The sequence below is a fragment of the Scomber japonicus genome, chromosome 12 (genome assembly GCF_027409825.1).
Source record: "Scomber japonicus isolate fScoJap1 chromosome 12, fScoJap1.pri, whole genome shotgun sequence".
Lineage (NCBI taxonomy): Eukaryota > Metazoa > Chordata > Actinopteri > Scombriformes > Scombridae > Scomber > Scomber japonicus.
Genome location: NC_070589.1, coordinates 29,469,661 through 29,480,755, shown reverse-complemented (window position 1 = coordinate 29,480,755; position 11,095 = coordinate 29,469,661). Strand labels below are relative to the sequence as shown.

Below are 11,095 nucleotides of genomic sequence, written 5' to 3'. Positions count from 1 at the left end.
GACAGGCCGAAGTTGGTGGACTGGTGTTTCATCTGGATCTCGATCTTGTGGAGGAGACCCTCGAGCCTCTCCTCCTCAAAGCCGTTCCTGTGACAGATAATGATGAGGAAGAATAAGTCGAGCTGATATCACACATCACAAAACGTGGAAATGTGTTTGCAATACATGTGATTCAGTCTGGATTGAGAGCCGATAAAAAAAAAATGTCTGGAGTGTAAATATTATAGAAAAATTGTGCAGATCTTTTGCATTTTAATTATTTTCTGATGTTTTTATGTTTTCTTTTTGTTTTATTTGTCTTGTAGCACTTTGAGTTTGGTGTTGCAAATGTAAAATGCTTTATAAATTAAATCTATCTAGCTCGGTTGTTAGCTCGGTGGCTAACTCGGCTGCTAGCTCAGCGGCTAACTCGGCTGCTAGTTCGGCTGCTAGCTCAGCGGCTAGCTCGGCTGCTAGTTCGGCGGCTAACTCGGCTGCTAGCTCGGCGGCTACCTCAGCTAACTGGCTAACTGTAGACTAGTAGTAGGAGTAGTGTGTGCTGAATGTATTTATACCTTTACAGCAGCAGGTTGAGTTTGGCTTTACAAATGTAGAATGCTTTATAAATTAAATCTATCATCATTATCATCATTATTAATACAGACTTCGGTTGGTGCATCTCTTTTTCTATGACTGCAAGAAGCCTGCCTTTATCAAGTCTTGGTGCTTTTATTTTGGTAAATGAGGAAGTTTTTAAGCATTTAACATGAATCCATATTTAAAAAACCCACCAGAATAGTAATTGGAGCTTATAAATCCACAATATTAATATCCAATTAGCAGATCTTGACCACTAATGTACCTGTTGCTGCCTTATGTTGGTGTCTACTGAGCTACTTACTCTATAATGTCATTGATGGTTTGGCTTATGATTTCTTTGACCCTCTCTGTGTCCTCCTCCGCCATTCCTTGCAGTCCGATGCTGAATGACGCCTCTTTGGTGCTGCCGTCATACCTGCAGAACACAAATCAACACAATCTCAGCAAACACATTCATTATTACTGTAACACCAGGACACTACTGTAACATGTCAGCGCTCAAGATTAAATGCTAACTAAAGATGTGCCATTACACTGTTACCATGGCAACGCCTGTGTACAGTACGCACCCGACGACGGAGGAGAAGTCGGTTCCTATCTTGGGCTCGATGAGAGCTTTGTAGAAGGGAGAGTTTGGACCAGAGATCATCAGAGAGGACAGCAGGCTGAGAGTGAAGCCTTCAAATGTGTCGGTGATGCTGCACAGGGGGAAAAAACAAAAGAGATTCAGACAGATGTTACTTCTTTTTTTTTCCCCCGCTTATTTCTTTACTGATTTTAAGATTAATACACATTAACAAGGTATAAACTTTTTCTTCACAAACATCTATACACCAAAAAAAAAACATACCAATAACCAAGAATAAATTAGAAAAAATAATTAATTAATTAAAAAAATAATAATAATAAATAAGCAAATAAATAAATAAAAAATAAGTAAATAAATAAATAATAATGATAAAAAAATAAGTAAATAAATAAAAAATAAATAAAAATAACAATAATGATAAAAAATAAGTAAATAAAAAATAATAAATAAATAAATAAAAATAACAATAATGATAAAAAAAATAAGTAAATAAATAAATAAAAATAACAATAATGATAACACAAAAATACCCAGATGTTACTTTTTTTTTTTTTTTTTTGCTTCACTTAATTTTTATTGATTTTAAGATAGTGGAAACGCAAAAAAACCCGAGCTGAGGCAAGCCGAGGCGAGTCGAGTCGTGCTGGAACTGTGTAGTGGAAAAGCGCTAATAAAGCTTTATTGTTAAAAGAGAACACGGCCAATTGAGAGGTTGAACTTGTACTCTATCTAAAGGGATTTGACTGTGGTGTTTGTTTTCTATTTCCCAGAATCTCACTTATTCGACTATTTTTGCTGTTTCTTTTCATCTTGAGGAAGACACCTCTTGAAACACTGTCACCACGACTACACAAGCAAACATAAAATAAATAACAAAGAAGAAGCTCGACAGCGACAGAGGATTCAGTATCTGTGGTTTTAAGAATCAAACGAATGTCATCCTACTTCAAAAAAAAAAAATAGTACAAATATCTCTATAAAACCTTGCAGGAAATAGAAATAGATGGTGTGATCTTACTCTCCCAGCAGGTAGCTCACACATAGCGTGTTCTGCCTGGCTGGATCTGGAGCCAGAGCGTCGGGGCTGCAGGTCACATGGTCTTCTTTCTGATAAAAACCAAAGAAAATCACAACAGTGTTATACAAAAAGAAAAAATGGAGTCACGCTTGCAAATAATAATGAAACTCAGGCTTAAACATACACGGCACTGGTGTGATGATCTCATACAATCATCTCATGCCGTGATGCTACATGAAATGTGCCTGCTGTGAACTCACAGGGTTGCTCCAGTGCGGCTGGGAGGGGACCTGCGTGTTCGGGTCGATGCGTTCAAACTTGGACAGAGCTTCTTCTTCTATTTGCTTCAGATGCTGCTCCAAGGGTAAATCTCCATATGTGAAGAATCTGAAGGAGCATGGTACACAGACTTTCAAGGGGCTGTGTGTGTGTGTTTGTCCTATTCTTTTTTTTATCCTTTAGAGCCGGGGTGTCAAACTCATTTTCATTCAAGGGCCACATACAGACCAATTTGATCTCATGTGGGCCGGATCATTAAATAGATGGAGGGAAGAAAGGAAGGAAATAAGAAGGGAAGGAAGGAAAGAGAGAAGAAAGGTAGGAAGGACCGACAGAAGGAAGGAAGGACAGATGGAAGAAACGGAGGAACGAACGAACGAATGAAGAAAGGAAAACAGGAAGGTAGGAAGGACAGATGGCAGGAAGGACAGAAGGAAGGAAGGATAGATGGAAGAAACGGAGGAAGGAAGAAAGGAAGGAAGGACAGATGGAACGAAGAAAGGAACGAAGAAAGGAAAAAAGGAAGGTAGGAAGGACAGATGGAAGAAACGGAGGAACGAACGAACGAATGAAGAAAGGAAAAAAGGAAGGTAGGAAGGACAGATGGAAGGAAGGACAGATGGAAGGAAGGATAGATGGAAGAAACGGAGGAAGGAAGAAAGGGAGGAAGGACAGATGGAAGAAAGGGAGGAAGGAAGAAAGGGAGGAAGGACAGATGGAAGGAAGAAAGGAAAAAAGGAAGGTAGGAAGGACAGATGGAAGGAATGATAAAAAGGATAAAAGGAAGGTAGGGAGGAAGGACAGATGGAAGGAAGGACAGAAGGAAGAAAGGAAGGAAAAGAACACAGAAAGGAAAGTGGGCCGGATCGCACCCCTCGGCGGGCCGGTTCTGGCCCATGGGCCGCATGTTTGACAACCCTGCTTTAGAGTGTATATAGTAATAATAATAATGCATTTTATTTAAAAAGGCGCATTTCGAAACACTCAAGGACTCCTTACAAGATATAACATATAACACGACAACAGTACATCAAACAATATAAATCAGGTGACATTTAATGCAAAAGATAAAGAATAAATATGAATGTGATTACAAAGTGCATTAGTACAATAAATAAACAAGAATGTGATTGCATAGTCAGTGTTAGACAGAGGCAGGAAATAGAAATGACAGAGGAGAAAGAGGCCTCATTTAAACTGAGGACGCTGTGGTTTACATTGTAAACATAATAGCCTGAAGCCACCATGACACTCTTCACGCTGTGGGTGTTCCCCTGCCCCCTACCAAGTGTCACCTGTCAGTCAAAGTCACCACCTCTACCAGAAACATGGACGCTACATCTGAGAGCTTTCTGCTGCTAACTCAGCTGCGAGCTCGGTGGCTAACTCGACTGCTAGCTCGGTGGCTAACTCGACTGCTAGCTCGGCGGCTAACTCAGCTAACTGGCTAACTGTAGACTGTAGTAGTAGTAGTGTGTGCTGAATGTATTTCTACCTCTACAGCAGCAGGGGCGGGTTTATGCTAATCACTAAATCCTGAACACAGAAATGTTGAAACACAGTTTGTGAAGCCTAGCTCCACAATTCAAATCTAAATGGTTGAAATGCTTTTTACACCTTTTTTAGAAATAAATTCATGACCTATTTAATGTGTTTAGAAGAAAATGTCAGAATTCACTTTACACAGTCTTGAACCTCAACATGCATCTTAAAGCCTACATGCACATTTTTCAATCTTTCTTCATGAGTAATACTGTGTGTGTGTGTGTGTGTGTGTGTGTGTGTGTGTGTGTGTGTGTGTGTGTGTGTGTGTGTGTTTCTCGACCTGGCGTTGCTGGGGTGGTAGTGTGTAGCGTGGAACTGTTTGAGTTGCTCCCAGGTAAGGTCGGGGATGGCCAGAGGCTCTCCACCTGACACCACAGAGTAGGTGTGATCTGGAAACAGCTTATTCTGCAGGTGCTGGGCATACAGCCTCTCATTGTCCGACTGTGAGAAACACACACACACACACACACACACACACACACACACACACACACACACACACACACACACACACACACACACACACACACACACACACACACACACACACACACACAATTCATTATGATTTCCAACTTCTGGCAAATAGTTAAAGCGTTAGTCATTTCAGCATTACTCATTTGGTGAACACAATGAACACCTTGGATCTCTGTGTTGTATTCAGCACAGTCACAACAACTTCAACACCTTCTTGGCAATACTGGAAAAGGCTCAGTTGGATCACACATTGTATGTCTTCACCAAATGTGGGGAGAAAAAAAAAAAGGAGGAAGAATTGTTGTAGTTGGTAGTCAAAACTATCCAGAGACTCCAGTCTACTTTAAATGGTAGCTATCATTTGGATTTTGTGGCCAATTTTCTGTTTCTGGTCGACTAACTGTGTTTTTTTCTTGATTGCAGGACATTTTTTACACTTTGGCATCAGGTAAACTTTAGTAGAGCTTTACAAACTTTCTCTGTTACAGTTTTTATATGGTATCAGTGTATTATTCTTACACATGAGAGCTGTTTGCTTTGCATTAAAAGCAAAAAACTGTCATGGAAACTCCGAAATGTGTGTCTGGACTGGGGGAAGCTATGTGTAAAGTGTGCTGACATGAATCTTGGCAGTATTAATAAGAAGTGACAGAAAATGACAGTGACAAGAAAACTGTTGACTTACAAAAGCTCCTTTCATTTCATTGAACACCACTCCTTTAAACATGAGTGGAGAGTTTGGATCTGTGGGGTTTTCATTCTCCAGCCTCCAGCCTTCCTGCCTGGAAACATCCAAACATACAGACACCAATCAGGTATTATTCATCTCATCAATATCATCGTCAACCGTGGGGTAATACAGTGAGTATTATATAATCACTACAAAGGATTTTAACCCTTTATAGGACACTCATTGAAAGGAAGGAAGGAAGGAAGGAAGGAAGGAAGGAGGGAGGAAGGACGGAGGAAAGAAGGAAGGAAGGTAGGGGGGAGGAAAGAAAGAGAGAAGGAGGGAGGAAGGAAGGGAAGAAAGAAGGAAGGAAGGAAGAAGAAAGGGGGATGGAGGAAGGAAATAAGGAAGGGAGGAGAGAAGGAGGGAGGAAGGAAGAACAGATGGAAGGAAGGAAGGGAAGGAAGGACGGAGGAAATAAGGAACGAGGGAGGGAGAAAGGAAAAGAGGAATGGAAGAAAGACGGTTACTTTAGAGACTACTCTAGAGACTAAGTGACTCTAGTATCTACTATACAATAACTGTTCAGCAGCACTTAACACTCACCAGAAATCCTGCTCTCGTAAACAAGGGAAGAAAACTGCATCCAGATAGACTGACAGGAGATTTTGGAAGTCTTTTCCATTTTGGGTTGAGAACGGGTACATGGTGTAGTCACTGGCTGTTTATGAACAAACAAACAAACAAACAAAACATGAGTAAAAAGCTTCTTTAGCATGTTGGTCTGTTACTTCTACCACTTGGGCTGGGATTGTCAAGCAGTGCATCAGAAATAATGGTGGAATAATGAATAAAGCTAGAATATCATATAACATTTGAGTAAAATACATCAACCTGACTTGATTCTTAGTTAAACATACTCATTTCACAAACACTATCCACAAATTTAAGGGTCAATTGATTGTTTCAGGGTGTAGTGGTGCTTTTCCACTACACAGTTCCAGCACTACTCGGCTTGACTCGACTCGGTTCCAGGAGCAACCTTTTCCATTACAAAGAAGTGACTACTAAACGTGGGTGGAGTCGTCATAGCAACAGCTCTGCATAACTGCCGTGACTTCGTTTTATACGCGACACAAACACATAAACAATGGAGGACATGGAGGCGATGGTGTACTTGCTGCTGTATGTGGCTTTCTGTCACACACAAAGCAAAGAGAAGAGAAACGTATGGCTGTATCACTGTTGTTGGTATTTAAAAATGGCCGGTTTGATTCTTGTGTGGGACGGCTCATGACTCTTCCAGCGACAACTCTTCTGACCAATCAGCGGCCGGCAGTCTGATGACGTCACATTTAGTATCGGCTCGGCTCGCTTGGAACCTCAGCAGAGCAGGTACTAAAAAAGTAGCAGGTACCAGCTACTATCCCTAGTGGGGACGCAAAAAAAACGAGTCGAGCCGTGCTGGAACTGTGTAGTGGAAAAGCGCCATAAATGATGCTTCTACCCACCTGTGAAGGCGTTCATGAAGGTGGACAGGGACCTGTTGAGCATTTTGAAGAAGGGGTCTCTGCAGGGATACTTCTGGGATCCACAAAGGACCGTGTGCTCCAGGATGTGTGGGACCCCCGTGTTGTCCATGGGGGTCGTCCTGAGCTGGACACTGAAACACAAAAAAAAGAAATAAGGGCCAAAAGTTTTTGCTTTTGAGTAAAATGGAGTGCTGTGACTTGGCTGGATGTTATAATCTGTTTTCCCTACATAATATCTGGGGATACTATGAATGGAGAATACTGCTATAACACATTTAAACCAACCTGAAGAGGTTATTGGAGTCATCTCTGGCTGCATGCAGGTACTGAGCTCCTGTTTTATCATGAGTCAACTTCACTGCTGTGAGAAACAAGTCAGGGACCGCCACAACCTGTGAAAAGCAGAGTGAGCATCTGTTAATGAGGACTAGTAGTAACGGAGGAGGTAGGAGGAAGGTCAAGGAAAGAAATTAAAAGAGATTCAACTCTTGTTTAGAAGATTAAGTAGGAAATGGCTGAAGCATTGTTCCATACATACATGGATTTAGGGATTACAAACTTTTGCAGCGTATCTATAGAATTTAGCTGTCTGTTAATATACTAATGATAGCTTTCACACATGAAAACTTAAATTCAAACTGTATCGTTACCTCTCTGACTGTAAAGCCGTGGATTTTCTGTCCTGTTTGGTACTGATGAGCTCTCTCTACCGCTGTGCTGCTCTTCAGCCTCCATGTTTGCTGCTGTCCGTTGAAACTGGGAGGAAAAATGAGTTATTACTATACAGATATAATTCACACATCTATTCACAAATAATATGCATGTATGTACATTATTGTGTAAAAGTTTTAGGCAGTGTAGATGTTTAGATTCTTATTCATCATGCAAAACAATCAGAGAGCCGTCTGATCAGTCCTAAATTAATTCTGCTGCATGAAAATGAGCTCAAACACACAGTCAGAGGCCAACAAAGACGTATTTTCAGCTACAAGAAGAACAAGGAGTCCTGCAGCAGATGGTTTGGCCCCTACAGAGCCCTGATTTTAACATCATGGAGTCAGTCTGGGATTTACATGAAGAGACAGAAGCAGCTGAGACGCCGAAATCCACAGAAGAAGAAGAACTCGTCCGAGATTAAGGTCAAGATCAAGTTCAATTGTATTTAATTGTCATTCCAACCATATGATTTATTAATATACAGCAGAACTAAGCTGAATTTCTCAGGACCAAAGTGCAAGAGAAATAGAATAACTATCTCAAATCCGTGTTTACTGTAGAATTGTTTTCCCTTTTTTTTGTCTTATTTTCTATTTTTATTTCTTCTTCTTCTCTACATTGCTTTTATTGTGCTTGTATTTTCATTCATCCTGTATGGTTTTATTGTTTTACTTTGTCTTTGACACTGTAAAGCATCTGTGATTATTGTTAAAAGTGCTCTATAAAATAACTATCATTATTATTATTATTATACCTAAGAAACACATGAGAACACTTAAAAGGCCATAAGGCAGCAGCAGTTAAAAAGGACCAGTGCTACAGTATACTAAAATAAAGTGCAATAAAGTGCCTGATAAAAATCATAATAAAACACTTTATTACACCATCTACAAGACACAGGAACTTCTGACCTGGCACACCGTTTAACATTTTCAGGAGCATTCAGTCTTTATAAAAAAAATGGTACAAATGTCATTTCAATGGAGATAAAACCAACAAAAATACAAAATGTAGATTTTAACAAACCAGATGCTGCTTTTAAACAATGTTTTAAGATATTTTTGAATTGTTCAACTTGCCAACCCTTAAATGTCTTTTAATACCACCTTGTGTCTCTTTTATATTTTGTATTATAATCTTTTATATTTTGTGTAAATCACCTTGAGATGCCTTTTTAGCTCAAAAGAGTTGATATATAAATAAACTTACCTTATTCAAACACCAAAACACACATATATTTAACAGCTGAACTATCCATATTTCACTAATAAGGACTTTAACATTAAAATATAAAGAATAATATTAATTAAATCTCTAAAAAGATGCTTCCTCATTGTTGTGGTTGCATCAGCTGTTACATCAGATTTTATTTGTAGAGTCAAAACATCCTTTTTAAAAAATAATATATCATACGTAATATCTTGTCACAGGCATTAAAAGGAAGCTGGTGTGTTACTATAAACTCAGCAGCTTGTAAATAAGTTGTTTTATTACCTTTAAGAGGACCAGCTGAGTTTAGTTAGCTCCTCAGTGTTAACCATGCTGCTAACTTACCTCACATATCGAAGTTTCTGAAGCGCCGCTTTCGTTTGTCGAAACATGATTTAGTCAATTATTAAACTACACACACCTATGAATATCCCTGCTATTTAAATTACACTATTTTACTCTTCTAATGTCATTTAATCCACATTATTACGGCCCAAGCATCCTGGGTTCGTGTGTCCTCTCTATGACAGCGTGTGTGTGTGTGGAACAGTTGACATTTCCGCATCGAATCATACTTGCTGCCGATTGGTCGTACGCTGAAGAAGAGCGGCTGTGATTGGCTGGACGTCACATCTCCAAGGTTACCGATTTGCAAGTTATGTATGAGGTGTTTTTGAAGGGCAAATGAATAAATTATGGATATTAAAGCTTTAAATCACACTTAAATGTTATTCTGACTTTATATTAAACTATATTAGAGTTTATTTTATTTTTTCCTGATTTTAACTGTAATTTAATATTTCATCCAGCAGATGTCACTGTAAGATAAAGCTTAAATAGACCAAAAAAAAGGATGTTGCAACTCATTTATTTTTTCTAAATGGTCCTCAAAGTTCAAATAACACCAACATCAGTACAAATATTTTATATTTTAGTGTTCAAAAAGTGTAAACTAATCCCCCACACTTCTTTTTAACATACTGTATAAATTAACATGCTTTAACATTTTACACACATCACTACTTACTTCTATATATTACGGTGCTGCTGTGTTGCTAAGCAACTTTTACATAATGACATGACAATGCAAGTTTATTTTAATGTAGAACAGAGCTTGAACACTTAATGCATAACTATTCTTTAAAAATAAGCTATTTAACCAACATACACTCACCGTCCACTTCATTAGTAGGGTTGAGAAGGTTACCCTATTTAACAAGCAATAAGTAATGTAACTATTTGAATGACTTAATCAAACTAATGCAATTTATAAAATTTGATTATTTTTCTAATCCTTTAACTGTTGAGTCACTCATCAGAGGCTCATTCAAGTGACGCAACTTCCAGCAAGTGTTCATAATCATTCAGTGTTTATAAATATGACTGTGCCTCAAATTTCCAGGAGATCATTACTTCCCAAGTAGCATTTAGCTAATGGGAAATATGACATCATTTACTTTAATACTTTTGTTGTTAATACTTGTGCACTTTTAGTTAAGTAGGGGTTTTCATGCAGGGTTTTCACTTTTTATATTGCTGTATTGGTGCTTTTAATCAGGGAAGGTTACATAGGAAATGTAATAGGTTACAGATCATTTCTTATAAAGCAAGATTTATCTGTCATTAGAAAATGTATTCATTAGTTCATGTAGATTTTAGAATAGAAAATAAAGATATTTGATTAATAAAGTGTGTGCTCCAAATAAACCCACAACATTTTCATAAGTAAAGTAACTGTTATTTAATGCTGTAACATGTAACTAGTTACTCCCCAACACTGTTCATTAGCTACACCTGTGCAATATAATTCAATCCAATGCAACAACTGTGCTATAAATTCTACTTTTTTGAAGTTTATACATTATCTGTTCTGTTAATATTGTCAAATAAAAGTGATCATTCTTACTTCATACTTATCAATGAGGTCATACTAAGTGGTGGTGGCGTACTGGGGTGCATTATATTGACTGGTGTTCCTAATATTTTGCCCCCTTCCTGTTATATTCAATGTTCAATATATATCTTTATTGTCTCCGAGAGGAAATTTGTGGTGCAGCCAGCAACAAAACAATGGAAATGACAATCCACAAAAGTACAATAGAGAATGTATGTTAATGGAGTGGACAAAATATTAGGAACCATGCAATATAATGCACGCAAATACACCATCATCACCCACTATGACCTCAATAATGAACATAAAGTTGAATTATCACCTTCCTCAACTCAACTCAACTCAACAACCACAGCTGAAACAGAGTGCTGGACTTCACCCTTAAACAGGCAACGTGCACCAGGAGATACAGACTCTTTAACCTTCGTGTTGTCCTCCCGGGTCCTTCCTCTGTCCTTCCTTCCTTCCTTCCTTCATCTGTCCTTCCTTCCTTCCTTCATCTGTCCTTCCTTCCTTCCTTCCTTCCTTCCTTCCTCAGATCTAAGTTCAGCTGTTAGGGTAAATGTTCCCTCCTTCTGTCCTTTCT

At 38.6% G+C, this 11,095-nt stretch overlaps 1 protein-coding gene across 1 annotated transcript in view; it reads right to left on the bottom strand.

Moving 5' to 3' along the window:
• pitrm1 (pitrilysin metallopeptidase 1) overlaps positions 1-9,141 on the bottom strand; it is a 19,701-nt gene extending 10,560 nt beyond the window's left edge. The window contains exons 1-12 of the mRNA XM_053330440.1: positions 8,961-9,141; positions 7,340-7,445; positions 6,975-7,081; positions 6,669-6,820; positions 5,764-5,878; positions 5,173-5,269; positions 4,291-4,451; positions 2,447-2,573; positions 2,187-2,275; positions 1,149-1,277; positions 881-994; positions 1-87 (exon numbers count right to left, since the gene is read on the bottom strand). The exon at positions 1-87 is cut by the window's left edge and continues 10 nt beyond it. Coding sequence (XP_053186415.1) covers positions 1-87; positions 881-994; positions 1,149-1,277; positions 2,187-2,275; positions 2,447-2,573; positions 4,291-4,451; positions 5,173-5,269; positions 5,764-5,878; positions 6,669-6,820; positions 6,975-7,081; positions 7,340-7,445; positions 8,961-9,007 — 1,331 coding nt within the window. The 5' untranslated portion in view covers positions 9,008-9,141. The remainder of the gene's footprint in view (positions 88-880; positions 995-1,148; positions 1,278-2,186; positions 2,276-2,446; positions 2,574-4,290; positions 4,452-5,172; positions 5,270-5,763; positions 5,879-6,668; positions 6,821-6,974; positions 7,082-7,339; positions 7,446-8,960) is intronic.
• Between the last annotated feature and the right edge of the window lie 1,954 nt (positions 9,142-11,095).